The 15334-nt window shown below is 50.8% G+C and overlaps 1 protein-coding gene across 2 annotated transcripts in view; it reads right to left on the reverse strand.

Moving 5' to 3' along the window:
- Positions 1 to 7356: 7356 nt before the first annotated feature.
- The window catches only part of LASP1 (LIM and SH3 protein 1), a 37938-nt gene continuing 29960 nt past the window's right edge, over positions 7357 to 15334 (reverse strand). For both annotated transcript variants that reach the window (XM_059147310.1, XM_059147311.1), the window contains 3 exons: positions 12653 to 12779; positions 12129 to 12232; positions 7357 to 10232 (listed from right to left, as the gene is read on the reverse strand). In XM_059147310.1, coding sequence (XP_059003293.1) covers positions 10059 to 10232; positions 12129 to 12232; positions 12653 to 12779 — 405 coding nt within the window. In that variant the 3' untranslated portion in view covers positions 7357 to 10058. The remainder of the gene's footprint in view (positions 10233 to 12128; positions 12233 to 12652; positions 12780 to 15334) is intronic.

Raw genomic sequence — 15334 nt, forward strand, 5'->3', positions numbered from 1 at the left:
CTTGTATAGTGTTTGTTATTATGCCAGTCATTGAGTATAATTCCTTTATTTCTTATGGAGGAAATTTTTTTTTAAGATTTTTTTAAACTTATTTATTTCACAGACAGAGATCACAAGTACGTAGAGAGGCAGGCAGAGAGAGGGAAGGGAGCAGGCTTCCCGCTGAGCAGAGAGCCCAGGGCTGAATCCCACGACCCTGGGATCATGACCTGACTGAAGATAGAGGCTTTAACCCACTGAACCACCTAGGAGCCCCAGGAACTTATTTTTATTTAAGCTGTTAGTTGTAGCTCTACCATGATGAAAACACAAAACATCCTAATATAATGTTGCAGGTAGCCATATGATCTATGTTTATTTATGCTTAGTATTACAGTACATAAGTTAATTAGTTAAATAATTTCATTTACTAGCAACAATTCATAAATTGAACGATAATCTATAAGTAGAACAGTGTTTTGTACTATTCTCCTATTTAATTCAGAGACCAAATTCCCAAGCAATTAATGTTCCAAATACTATAATTACCATCGTTTAACATCAGTTTCAAAAAACAAAGTGTGTAAGTAAGTATTGTGGATTACCTGCAATTTCCCATGACCACAAGCTCTCTTTTTCTAAGAAAAAAGAAGTTCTTAAATATGTCTAAATGTATCTGCCTTTGCATCTTTGAGTTCATAATGGAAGTTGTGTCAATCATTTTTTCTGTTTCCTCTTTTATAAATGATTTTGGTTTTTTGTTTATTTTATTTTTTTTAAAGATTTTATTTATTTATTTGACAGAGAGAGATCACAAGTCGATGGAGAGGCAGGCAGAGAGAGAGAGAGAGAGGGAACCAGGCTCCCTGCCGAGCAGAGAGCCCGATGTGGGACTCAATCCCAGGACCCTGAGATCATGACCTGAGCCGAAGGCAGTGGCTTAACCCACTGAGCCACCCAGGCGCCCCGGTTTTTTGTTTAAAATAGATGGGACAAAACTAACTTAGAATAGGTCATTCTAGGTTTAGCAAAATTTGGAGTGTCATAAAGCCAAATCATGTAATTTACAATTCTCCACTTCAACTATGCTAAGTCTTTTCTTAAAGGAAATTCCTTTTTTTGAGTAATTTAAAATTAAAATGATACTTTTAGGGGATTTGAAGTCTGAATAATGCTAATTTTAAGCCCTTTAAAAGCAAACACATTTTCTGAAATTTAATAAATCATGTCATGCCAAGTTGCAAACTCAGAAAGTTTGGATTTGATTCTGTATACCCAGAACAATGAGTCTTAGGTGGCTCAAAACTTAGTAACATTTATCTTTCCATTATTTAAACATTTCCCAAAATATATCCTCTTTCTCCTGGAATAAAGTACATCACTTCCCCATAAAAATCTCTATTTCTTGTCAGGAAAGCAGGAATTAATGTAATGCCACATTAATTTTTTCTAAGTAACCTACAATTATTCAGAGATGTTTTTAATGCATCGATATGGGCCAAGTACAATATCCTCTATAGTACAGGATTGCCATATGACAGATTCGTAAAATTTATACAACTTCATATTACAGAAGTAACTTTCTTCCGTGTTTTATTATGTATGAGAATGCTAATATACGCCAGTATACAAATAGTTTAAATGTGAAATTTAAAAAAAGTATCAAAATGATGAACACCATAAAACTCTGTTATAAACTGGCATATTATAGCATGGAGATGGGCACAAAGTCCTAAAATTTCTTCCAAAACATAATCACTTACTTTTTTAAACCATAATATTTCACAGGTAATATGGGCACTCTTTCTATGTCCTTTCATTACATGCAATACCAGTGATATGTATCAATGGGGTATAACTGAAACTGCCTGCTTGTTTTCACTGAATGTTTAGTGGTTTCAGCTATGCATGTGTATAGGCTGAAGAGCCTTGACCTCATAAAAGTCTTCAGAGTGAACTTGGTTAGAGACTAAACCGTGAAGGTCCATACTACTATAATTAACTGTGTAACTTGGACCCCTCCAAGACACTGACATTCGCCTTGAAGTAGAGAAAATTTTAGTTTGAAACACGAAGTAACGCCAAAGAGTCAGAGGAATGTTTTAGTGTCATGTCAAGGACTCCCCAGATAACTGGAGATCATCCCTGATTATATATATATATATATATATATATATATATATATATATATATATATATATATTTATATATATATATTTTTTAAAGATTTTATTTATTTATTTGACAGACAGAGATCACAAGTAGGCAGAGAGGCAGGCAGAGAGAAGGGGAAGCAGATTCCCCACTGAGCAGAGAGCCGGATGTGGGGCTGGATCCCAGGACTCTGAGATCATGAGCAGAAGGAAGAGGGTCAACCCACTGAGCCACCGAGGTGCCCGCATCCCTGAATATATTAATGTTCAGACCCATGCCTCCTACATCAGTGTAGTGTTTGTCAAATTGCCTCTTGCTGTTACATACCACCACATAGCATTGCTTTTGTTAATATCCCCTAAACAACTTGGGCAAATTGTCACTGCCAAATGTTTGGAATAAGTAAATACTGTCATTTTCTCCTGGCAGTGTGGTTGGTGGTGCCAAAAAAAAAAAAAGTTTTGCAGTTGAGTTTTTATTATAAAATGTCATGCGGAGAGAGCAGAAAAGCGAACTACTGGTAAACTTAAAAGTTTGTTCCATAAGAATTTTGCTCTCAAAGGTGTGGTTTCTAATGATAATGCATCCTAGAATTGTAGAATTTTCAATGGAAAGGGAAATTTTAAAATTAAAACTAAGTTAAAATTTAATAAATAATAGCATAATAAATAAGTAACAATTTTCTAGTCCAACTCTTTCATTTGTCAGAATAAACAGAAGCCCTGAAGGTTAAGTGACTTATTGAAGGTCATTCGTTACCAAGACAATGCTTCTAGAGCAGTGTTTTTCCTTGGCCAGAATTTTAAAATGCAAGTTTCCATTTTAATTGGATTATATGTTGTAGTGCCTCCATTTTACTTTTTTTTAAGACATGGAAATTGAATACAATATCATAAATCAAAACTCTTAAGTTAATCTTTCTCTTTGTTTATTTGTAAGCTAGCAAGGAAAGTCAAACGTAGAACAATTACGATGGACTTTTCACGGGAACAGGAACCACAGATTTGGGGCCCAAATCTACTCTGGATTCCACAATATATGGTTCCTTCAACCCTAATCAGACCCCTTCAAAAAAAAAAAAAATATATATATATATATATTGAAAGTTTTTTTCCCCCCCAGACGAGGAACATTTGACAATATAAAAGACATTTATTTGGGAGTGAGAGACAGATTCCCCCCCCCCAATAACAAGTAAGATGAGGTATAGCTACCCTATTTCAACAATTTATAATTCAGCCAGTCACAAAGAATGAGGACTATATATATATAACTATTTCTCTCTTGAAATGAGAAGCTGGGCCACAAATGGTATGGAGTGGGGGAAAAAATGATAAATCTTAAAAATTCAAACGACAATTTCCTTCTTGCTGGGGAGCAAGACAAGGGCCACCACACAAGCTCACACTGCGGTCTGTAAAGACAATGTCAAAGTGACTATTTCAGAGATGAAGATAGACGATGTGCTCTTGAACTTACAAGGGGCCCCCTGCCTGCGAGAGGGAAAGGAAAGAACATATTTTAGCATCATCTGTTGCATTTACACCTAAAGAAAGGCTGTCACGATGAGTATCTGAGCAGTTCTCCATGGTAACTTTAATGAGTCTACATTTCAGCTAGGTGTCCTCAACACTCTCTATCCACAGCTCGAACGCACACAGCATCTGCCAGGCGTGCCCACGAATTCCTGAGGTCCCCACGGAGGGCCTCTGCGTCGGAGCTCAAAAAGCCCCTTGCTCGACAGTGGTTAACCATATCCGGAAAGCTCTGGAAGAGGTCTGCCGGGTAGCAGGACCGGTGCTGCTGCTAAGAGGCCTCTGGTTGGACTGGAGACCAGGAGCTGCAGGAAACCCAGAAACAGGGCTCAGATGGGAATACCCAGGACGCTCTCAGCAACCCCGTATTGGCTACGGATGAACAAATGAATGCGTTCCTCTCTCCTCGCCACCAAACCCCACAGCTGGAAAGAACTGACGTCTTCCCCCAGACCCCACACCCAAGTACATTTCATTAGCTACTTCATCTTCCGGTGAAAATGAGACACTAATTAATTAATGCAACTATGAGAGCTTAATTGCAAACCACTCTGCCGACATATAAAGATGTGTTTTACCTTTAATTACCAAGGGGGATGGGGTGGGAACAACAGACAGCTTGGAGTCCGAGCACCTACTAGGAGATAATAGTCCCCCCCCCGCACCCCCCTCCCAATCCATTCTCTCTAAAAATGCTTTGCATTGTGGGGTTTATGTTTCATTGTAAAAGCTTGTTATTTTAAATTAGGTCTCAAAGAAAGAAGTTGGCATTTCTTATTCTTTGCAGAGTGGTCTGAGAAAGGCTATAGGAATGCATCGGAGGGGGGCAAAATACGATAATAAGATCTCTTTCAATTTTGTTTTTGAATCAATACCCGGAATAACGACCAGAAGCAAATATCCACCGGTGCGTCAGCAAAGCAGGATGCTCGGGCGGTCAGCTTCATCCTGCGCTGGGTTCAGAGGGCTCCCCGCCGCAGCTGCAGGCCCCTAGAGCAGATAGATAATGTAGGACAGAATGACCAGGCCTATGATGGCAAAGAACATCAGGATGAAAATATCCAGCATTATGGAGTCCTTGGCTGGGGAAGCCTCTGGATTCCGGGCAAACGTGAGCTGTGACCACGGAGGTTGCAGCCCGGGGAGAGAAATGGCTCCCTCTTCCCTCCACGGCTCCGTCTTTTCCCTTCCCCCTCCCAGGGCCTGAGACGAAGGGATGCTGCCGCTCCATCAGCAGCCTCCCTCCCCTCCAACCCCCCGCCGCCCCCCAGCCAACCAATCACGAAGCCCGGCAGCGGGTAACCAAGGCACTGCTCGATTTAGAGCCGGCCGAAGCGCAGAGGCTCAATTTCTCCGCAGGAACCCAATCCCAGCCCTTCGTATCTAAATGGAGCCGGCATGATAGGGACGGAGGGGGAGATCTGATCTCTATCCGGATCCCCCAGGAATGAATCCTCCTGGCTGCTCTCCTTCTGCCTTTGTCCTCTAACACGTTGGTGGCCAATTATCTCGGAAAAATAATGGCTGGACGTCGGGCCAGGGGGGGCCATGGGCGGGTTGTAAAGGTCGCGGTGTGAAGGGACATAGACAGGGGTCTCGTGGGAGTCCCAGTTGGCCTCTCTGGGGTTGGATTCCTTTACCGCACCCCGGTTGTTAAGTTCAGCCTCCCTACAACTCTTGCACAGATGAGGCTCAGAGCCGGTCAGGAACTTGACTGATGTTTCACTGGGGGGGGGGGGGGGGGGGGTAGTGGTTCAAGATGGAAAAGGAGGCTTACACACTCTGGAGTCCATATTCCTCTCTCGCCTCCGCCCCTTCCCGCACTGGCCCACCTTTGGTGTCCGACATGCCCCTCGGCCCTCCCGACGCTGCTCAAATCCCTCCGTGCACAGTGGGAGCCCCGGAGTCTCTCCTCCAGCTAACTCCGTCTCTCTTCGTGGTCCTGACCCTCGTCCTCGTTCTCGTCTGTGTCCTGTTCCGAGAGCTCCGCGCAGTGTTCTACCCAAAGAGCGCGGTGTGGGCTCCTAGGCCTGTCCCTGGGCGGGGAGAGAGTCTAGGTAGGCAAATCAAGTGATACCTTCTGAGGAGAGAGGGGAACAAATGTTTTATTTTTTTTAACTGGATGGTGGGTACTCAGTTCTGTCTTGTGTTGTTTTTATGTCTTTTTATATCTTAATTATTCCCTAGTAAACTGAAAACACCCCCCGTGTCATCTCTGAGGCCTGGTGTCCTCAGTTCCACCCTAAAGAGTTGTTTTGAAGGCCCCCAGGGTGGGGTCAGGGGAATGAGGGCATTAGGGACCCTTTGCACAGGCTCTGCGGAGGGAACTGAGGCCCCTTCTGGAAGGGGGTCTGGAAACTGCTCTCACCAGCCTGTGCCCAGAAGGTAGAGCCCGGAGCTTTCTGTGAGCAGGGAGTGGGGTCACCCCTTCCAGGCAGACTGCCCCCTCCGATGGCTCTGGTGAATGAAGCCTCCTGAGAGGGAGGACTGCAGCTCCGCACACGAGAGAGGGCAGGCCAACAGGAGGCCAGATTTGTCAACTCATAACCCCTCTGCTGGGAGAATATTAGTCGGCCTGCTCCTTTGGAGAGGGAGTGGGTGTCCATCCTGTCTTTAACGAGCCGACCCCCGCCTCCAACACTCCCTACACCTCTCCAGCCCTGCAGACCCACTTTTGTCCTTCTCCCTGTGACCAAGGCTCAGGAAGGGCCCTTCCAACTCCGCCATGGCTCTCCCAAAGCCAGAGTGCCCTCCTGCCGTGCCCACAGTGGGAAATGCCCCTTTCCACAAGGCAGCTGGATGGCTTCCTTCTCTACCACGGTCCCCTTCCCAACACCACAGAAGGGAGGCCACCGGGCCTTCTGATGGGGGATCAGACCCAGGGCACCTGGAGCAAAGGACAGAGTGGCGGGGGAGTGGGTGGGGACAAAGATGTGAGGTGCGGAGAGCAGGGGCGCAAGGCCCACCGTGGCAAGGCAGAATGGAGTGAGGCTGCGGGTCCTGAGACCTCGGGCCCAGCAACATGCTATACAACTTGTGCCAGATCACAGCCCCCCTGGGCTTCAGAACCCCATCCGTCGGTACCCAGCTGATGAATACTGCTTTGGGCTGGTAAGATGGCTTCATCTCGTCTTATCCCACCCAGATGGTCCCTCCATCATTCCCATCCTCACACAGCACCAAGCTCTTTCCAGATGCTGGGCAGTGGCAGAGGGTACAGTGCCCCGGGGCTGAGCTGCTGCATTAGGGCAACAAAGATTTGTTGAGCAGCAATGGGTCTGGCCCAGGACAGACCCTGGGGCTTTAGAGGAATTAGATCCATCCCCTGCCCCAGGAAGGCACTGGCTCGTGCAGAGACAGGTGCGTAACTCAGGAGGTCAGACAGGAAGAGGGAAATAACAGCTCAGGGATGTTTTGGGAGTGTCACCAAGCTGGGCAGAGAGATACAGCCAGGAGCCAACTGGCTGGAAAATTCTGCACGAGAAGCAGGTGCCAAGTCCCCATCCCAGAACCGACTGCCGCGCCAGGCTGACAGCTTTCAAACCAGTCATCCCCTCCCTGAAGGGCATCAGGATTCTCAGGAGGGTGCCAGGCTAAGGCCCTGAACACTTGGCACGCGTGCACATGCACACACACACCTGCACGTGCACACACAGCAACACTTCAGAGCCAGAGAGAAAACCAAGTCCACAGGTAAAAATTATACTTTTATTATTTGAGTCACCAGGAGAAAGATTCACTTGTTGTGGTCCAAGTCAAATGTTGAGAATCGTTAACAGGCCAGAAAGAGTTGATCCCAAGCACAAGCCCACGAGGGAGGGGACCAGAACAGACCAAGAAAAGACAACCACCCCATATAAAAAGATGAACGGACGGCTTCACACACATACACACACATACATACAAACACACACACACACGGATGAAATGTTTGGACAGAGGCAAATTTCACATGGTCATTTGTTTCTTTTTAAATACAGGCTTGTGGGGTGGTATTTTTTTTTCCAGCTATTTAAAAAAAAAAAAAAAAAAGGCCCAAAAGTGCATATGTGAGAGGATAAAGGCAGAAATGAAGCAATAAAGTCGTTTTCCCTGGAGGGACATGAGGAAGAAAATAGGAAGCAGTATGACAGAATTCACTTTTCTCACCAATGGACTTCCTGCATTTTCTTATTGGTCCACTACAGTTATATTCACATTCTAGCTTTGATGCATCTTCTTTCCTGGGATTAGGTTGGCCAAAGACCTTTGGAAACTGTACGAGAAGGCCAGGGACTTGACCCAGCCACCGGCTCTGTGCTATAGTAGGGGTGGATGGTTCTGGAAAGGAGCAAGGATGCCTTAGCAGCCCCTGGTCCCTCAGCACCAGTATGACAGTCCTTCTCTCTGGGGGTGTGTAAGAAAAGGTCCCCTATTTTTAGGGCGGGGGGAGCAGGGGGGCTGGCAGCGAGATTCCAGGGGCTGGCCTGCCTTGTTGTGGAAGGAAAACGAAGCAAAGGGAGAACAGGCTGCTTCTTGCTCCTCTAGGCTTTCCTCCCCTCTCTCCCTGCACAGGTCCTCCAACGACAGGACGCGTCTCTGACCTTGGTCCCCAAATCCAAGCTGTGCTTTGAGATCAAGAGGAAAGGTAATGGGCGGCTCCCTCATCGCCCCAGATCGCCCAACATAGACCCTCCAACTGCCTTCACCTCGGCTGGGGCCACAGAGAGAGAGAGAGACGGGTCAGGCAGGGCTCTCCCCACCCCCAATGGTCATTTCTTCATTGTTCCGATTTGGGGAAGATATTCCAACGTCAACCCCCACGCACTGAGGACCTGACTGCTGAAATTTGCCTGTAGGGTCCCCCCTCCCCTGAAGGAACAAGGAGGCGAAGATGTCAACTGTGGAGCCTGAGGGGAAGACAGGAGGGGGAGACCCAGGATGTGTAGAGAAGAGCCCAGAAGAGATGAATGAAGCCAAGCAAGGGTCATCACAGCCGCCAACGAGCGAGAGAAGGGACTTGGAAATAGCACCATCTTTCCCTTCCTCATCCCGGGGTCTGTGCTTCCAGTTTTGAAGCCCTGGGACCTTCTCCTTTTGCTTCAAGGGGGCCTGAGGTTAGTAAGGGGGAGGGCACAGGGGTAGCGAGGCACCCCCGGTAGGGGTGACAGAGATGGGAGGGGAAGAAGAGGCCTAGAGCCATGGAGCCTGCCCCCAACCTCACCCCAGCAAGCTGCCGGCCCCCGCATCAGCCCGGCCAGCTCCACAACTACCCCCCTCCCTGACCTCTGCCCAGCACCCTGGAAAGGGGGCAGGTGGGCTTCCACCGTTTGGCAATTGAAGGAAAGGAGGAATTTTCATGCCAAAGAAGACACCAGGGACTTCTCCCCCACTGGGGTCCTCCCAGAGACTCCCACAGGCCTGGACCCTGACTGCCGCAGATACAGAAATGCTCCTTCCCCCACAGGCAGAGTCTTGGAGAGGCGCAAAGGCTCTGTGGCTTTGCACAGTTCCAGTCCACTTGGCTTTGGGCCGAGGACGGGCGGCTGCAGGGAGGCCTGAGACATCTTCCCATGGGGAGGAGGGGGTAGGACCCACCTAACCCAGAGCTCAGGGGGGCTGGCTCTCGGTGCAGGAGCCAGCCAGGGCGCCTGGGGACTGAGGGGAGGAGGAAGGCAAAGGGCTCTGGGAGAGAACACCCTGTCCCCCTCCTTCCCGCAGCTGTCCCTGAAAGTAAGAAAGGCGAGCACTTGACCCAAGCCATGCTTCCTAGGGAGCTCCTCGCCCACGCCCCTGTGCGTGGGCAGGAGAGCGAAATCACAGTGTGAGAAGGAACACATGCAGGGAGGGATGAATGAACCCCGAAGCGGGAACGCTCCCCTCCTCTGTGGTCCTTGAGAGTGGGAGAGGGTGGTGAGGGGCCCCCTCAGAGGGCTGGCAGCCCTGTCTTTGAGAAGCAGAGGCAAAGCCCATCCCAGGGACAGGGGCGGTGGGGTCCCATCTCGGAATGTACGGAGCCCCTCCCCTGGGAGTCCTGGAAAGTTGGGGTGTGTGAGGAGGGCAGGAAGGTCTGGGTGGAGGGGCGGGCAGAAAAGAGAGAAGGCAGAGGCCTGGGAGCCAATGGGTCTGCCATTCCAGACCAGCTCCCCAGGCCTCAGCCTCCCCCAGAGAGGTCCACACCTGTTCCGTCCAGAGAGAACACCAAGAAGTTGGTCAAGGGAAAAACCTGCCAGAGAAGAACCCGCGAAAGTGGCAGAACAAGGCTTCAGTTGGCAAAAGAAGCTGGAGGAGGGTGAGAATAAACAAGCTGTCGCAGATTTAAAAAAACAGACACTGAAGGGTGGACAGGTCCGCCCAGGACAGAAGTGATGCAGTGGAATGCACTGAAGACGGGCGGGTTGGGTGGGGGGTTCAGATGGCCTCCACGTAGTTGGCCGGCAGCATCCCCGTGTCGCCAGTGCGCTCCACGGTCCCGTACATCCAGCCATCGTCGATCTGCTGCACGTTCACGATGGTGTCCCCATCCTGGAAGGAGACCTCGTCCTCGTCTGCAGCGCTGTAGTCATACACAGCGCGGTACCGCTTCTGCAAGAGTGGGGATGCGGTCAGCCTGGGGCCCGGCCCTTCTTTCTAACCCCTTACGGCCCAGGCCTCTGATCTGTTCATCCACTGTGATCTCAGGGGGAACTTTCCAAACTGCAGACCTGATCATGTGACTCCCCGGCTTTAAGTCCTTCAGCGGTGTTCCACCTCCTTCAGCACCAGATTTTTCTTTTTTTAAAGATTTTATTTTTAAGCAATCTCTACACCTAACGTAGACCCCGAGATCTGGAGTCCTATGCTCTATGGACCCAGCCAGCCAGCACCAAATTGCAAACTTTCTTTCAAGCCACAGAAAATAGCTCCCATCAGCACCGAAGTCTGTGTGTGGGGTAAGAGGTTACACCCTGCCCCACAAAGTGACCTTGGTCTCTTTTATCACCAACTCCGCCTCTGCCTCTATCTCTTGGGCTGAATTGCTGCCAGCTACGCCTGCATCCCGCGACAGCCTCCTCCCTAGTCTCCCTGCTTCCGCCCTCAACATTCTGCTGCCACTTCTCAAGAGCCACCCGTGAGCCTTTAAAAACAGAAATCAAAAAACGTCCCTCTGCATAGCTCACCAATCACAAAGGCCTTCCTGTGGCCTACAAGTCCCTGCCTGATCTGACCTTATCTCCTACCTTTTTCCCCTCTAATTGCCTTGGCCTTCCTGCTGGCCCCAGGGCCTTTGCAGTTGCTGCTCTCCCTAAACCACTCACTCTCTCATCTTACTGAGGACTTTGGGGCTCTCCCTCCCAACATCCTGCTTTTTCTTCCCAGCATGTGCCACTATCCGACCTTATATGATTTACCTACTTATTTATTGCCTCCTTATTTGTCTTCCTGACTGAAATATAAGCTCCAAGACAGCAGGAAGGTGGTCTTTTATTCAGTGCCAAATCCCTAGTGTCCAAAACAGGTTTAGCTAGTATTAGAAGGACTGGCTGGTCTATCTGGAATCTTACCCTGCAGGTGACTTCTCAGTCCTGCCCAGCAGCCCCGTGGCATGGACACTCCCTTGTTTATCCCCTTATGTCCAGGGCATGAGGCTCCAGGAGGACAGGTATCTCAGGGCTATTTTACTTCTCTAAGTAGAGTGTCTCCTACTTCTTCCTCCATGAACTACTTCCAATTCCTAGGAACCCAGCACAGAGGAGCTGAACGCAGCCAGGAGCTCAGGCTGGGGGTTCCAGCAGCCCCCTCAGTGGGACAGGCAGCAGAACTTACAGACCAGGGACTTCAACTCTAAGCACAGTAAGCCTGGTCCTGCCCCAGTTCCTATTTTGCTCATCACTGACTTGGCAGCATCGTTGAGCGCTAGCTCTGCACCTGGTTCAGAGCCGCTGAACCAAGAGGACGTGGCCTTGCCCGCACAGAGCTGCAAACCCAGCAGGGGATACAGACACAAGTTAACAAACAGAACATTCTGAGTTGCCAAAAGTGCTCTGAAGAGAACCAGTGGTGGGGAGTGACAGATGTGTCAGGGGAGACCCATGTGACATTGGGGGGTTTAGGAGGACCCTTTGGAGACAGGACTGAGATCTAAAGAATGTGGTCGGGCTTGGGGGTCATCCTCATGGGGAGTGGGGAGCAGGAGGCAGGAAACTAAGCAGGGGAGGTGACTTGTGCAATGTACACCCAGAGCTGGAGCGCTGGGCCCCAACCCCAGCCCAGGGCTCGGTGCATTGACCACACAGGTCTCTATCACCTGCAGAGGGCAAAAGGAGCTGGGGTCAAAGATCTGGGGAAACCAGGCCTCCAGGTTGGGTTTCTAAGGAGAATCTAGGAGCTGTGACCACGAAGGCCTTCTCTGGGCCCATCCACCTCTGGCTTCCCCAGACTTCTGACCCCCATTCCACCTCGCGGCTCCAGGACCTCTCCCACTTGGCCACAGCTACTTACCCCGCCCCCGCCTGGGGCCCTGCATGGTATGGAGACCGGGGCAGCAGGCTCCTTGTAGCCACCATAGGACTGTGCCACTGGCTGCTGCTGGGGCTGCTGGTAAACTGCAAGATGGGAGAGACGAGGCTCAGAAACCCGATCCCTCCCTCGGCCCCCTCCCTTCCCCCAAGAAGCCCCTATCATGCATTTCCACCCCCCACAACCTTACTCAGACCCCACTTCTCAAAGGTTCATCTGTCTGCACATGTACATCTGCTGGTGTTGCACACTCTACAACAGGGGCTATACCTCTGCCAACATGCTGGCACCCGGCATGGACCCTGACCAGGGTGCTCATTGCCCCACTGGCAGGCGGCCTGAGGGTGTGTGTGTGTGTGTGTGTGTGTGTGTATGTCTGTGTGTGCGTGTGTGTGTGTGTGTGTGTGTGTGTGTGTATAGAGAGGAATTCTTGCCAACCTCCTCCCCATCCCAAAGCTGGCCTGGTCTCAGGCCCTCTGCCTAAATAGGGGCACTGGCTTGCTCACCTGGGGCGCTGGCTGGGATGTGGTGGGGCGGCTGCTGCTGCTCCTGGGTGTCTCGGCGCTCAGACTCCATGCCCTCGCCTCCGCTGGGGGCCATGCGGCTCTTCTCAAACTCCTCATGGTATTTTATCTGCAGTGGCAGAGAGCGCTGGGTAAAGGACTCACAGCAAACTAACCAAAGCTCCTTTCCTGTGGCCACTTAAGATCTCCCAGGACAGGAGAGACTCCCCAAGGGCTATAGGCAGACGGGACCAGATTCCTGTGGCTACTTAACCTTGCTGGGCCTCAGTTTCCACCTCTGTAAAATAGGACATTGGAGCCCACCTCTGGTGTTGCCGCAGGACGACAAGAATGTCTGCTCACTGGTACCTGTTGGGTGGCAGGCACTGTGCTGGGTTCTACCTCCCAGGCCCATTTTAGCCTGTCGGCACCTGGGAGAGGGATATACGACAGTCCCTGTCTAACCGACAAGAAGGAAATGAAGGCACTGACAAGCTAAATGAGGGAGGAGAGCAAACCCTGCCCTGTTCTCTGGAGCAGAAGGAACCAGTGACTATGAACCCCAAGGCCTGATGGGAGCTGTCCCGGCCCAGGGCAGTCCCTTTTGGCCATCCTCTCCCACTTGCTCTGCTCCCTTCTCTTCCACTCAGTGGCATTCGCTTTGCCAGGAGGGCAAGAACTGACACTTGGTCAGGCAGGGCTTACGTTTACTAGACCCAGGCTAAAGGTCTAGAGGTGTGGCCGAGGAGAACAGGGCACAGCATCTGTGGCTCACTGCAGGCCCGGCTGGGAGGCCCAGCTGGGAAGACGGGCAGGGCGGGGGTAACATCTCACCTAGGAGTCTGGGTCCTGATGAGCCCCTCCTTTCTCTGCCCCTTCCCTTCGAGCCAGAGCAGGGACTCACCCCCAAATGGTGAGATGGGCTGAGTGTATTATGGGCTGACCATATTACTTAGGGGAAAGCAGCCAACCCTGGCCAGACTAAATACCGACAGGCTCCCTCAACTCCTGCTCAGAAGGGCACCCAGGAGGGAAGTTTTCAGACCTAAGGCCAGTGCCTTGCTCTAACATTCTGAAGACAAGAGCCAAAGCCGAGTGTCCCCGAGCCCCACTCCCTCGGTGACTCCTGTCCACTGGCTGGAGAGAGGGCGCGGCGACAAGGAGCGAGGCCACCCCTCCTGAGGTCTTGAGGCTCACAAGGCAACTGCCCTTCCGACTTTTGTCCTAGGGGTTAGAAGGGTGAGCTTCCTGTGTTTACTTTCTGTGGAAGAAAAGAGACCTGACCCCGGGAGCCAGTAACCAGGGGAGGGAGAGCACATGCGTAGAAGCAGACAAAGGCCTGCACTGGGGGGACACCTGTCCCTAATGCTGGGGGCCCAGCTTCCCTGCATGGCAGCCGCCTTCTCTGGGTGTGAAGGGGTGACAGAGAGCCCTGGGGGAGAGGGTACGTCCGTCCCAATTCCTCTGCCATACTCAGAAGCCAACACCTAGAGCTATTCCCAGTCAGTGTCCTACAGACTCGGTCCCTCAGCACGAGAGTGGTGCCCCTCCCACGCCTCATCCCTGGAAGGTCATCAGCTTTTTGCTTACTCATGTGACCCTGGGAGACTCCCCACCGCTCTGGGCCTCACTTTCCTGATCTGTAAACTGTACCAGCTGTTCCCAGGAGGTCCTGAGGCTCCAGACCAGGTCCAGCAACCAAACGAGACTCCAGAGCTAAAAGCAAGTAGGGACATGCGTGCAGTTCCATGAGCGGCTGCTAAAATCGCTCTTGGTGCTTAGAAAACCACTACCCAGGATAAATATTTCTAAATGAGGGCCAGCTGCCCCAGGTGGATGGAGTCGTGGCAGCCTGAAAATAGCAGAAGCCTGCCCACCACCACCGATGTACACACCACCTGTTAGTGTGAATACCAAGAACCTTCCCATTTGCTTGGCGACTCACGCAGAGTGCTTGAAGGCTCTTTCCACCATCATCTCCCCCGGCCCTGGTGATAATCCCCGCTTCACACTGGGCAGGTACACTTTCGTTCCCACTTTACAGAAGATGGACATGAGCTCAGAATTTCAATGAGTTCCCAAGACAGAGCTTTCACTACTCAGGAAGGGCCGAGGCTGGTGACACAGGGACAGAGTCACAGGGGACAGGCCCGCACCCAGGGGCAGGTGCGGAGCTGGGGGGCCACGTGCCCAAGGCCACCCCTCACCCCACTTCACAGCTTCGGTTTGGGCATAAATGTGAGTGGTGCACCTCTCACTTGAGTGGGGGTGATGACCCCAAGGTCACCCTAACTTTGAGGGGAGACGAGGCAGCGTGGCAGGGAAAGTGGGGTGCAGCTCCTCTGCCTGGGCCCACTGGGAGAAGACGCCACCACTCTCCACAACCTCTCCCTCCCTTCCCCAGCAAATGAGAAAACTGTGTTCTGTCTTTGCCGGCCTACCGAATGGCATGAGAAGCCAAAAGGCACGCTGAAGGGAGTTAGCCTATCCGAAAGGGAAAGAACATTTTCCAGACTCCAAGCATCTGGCTCGTCCCTGTTCCACAGTCAGCAGAATTTAATCTTCCAAGAGCCCTGAATGGGGGTCACCATAAACCCAGAGATGTCACCTAGGGCCTCAGCTTAAGAACTGTCACAGGCAACAGGGTGGCTCAGTCAGTTAAGCATCCCACTCTTGGTTTTGGGT

Source organism: Mustela lutreola, chromosome 15 (assembly GCF_030435805.1).
Source record: "Mustela lutreola isolate mMusLut2 chromosome 15, mMusLut2.pri, whole genome shotgun sequence".
NCBI lineage: Eukaryota > Metazoa > Chordata > Mammalia > Carnivora > Mustelidae > Mustela > Mustela lutreola.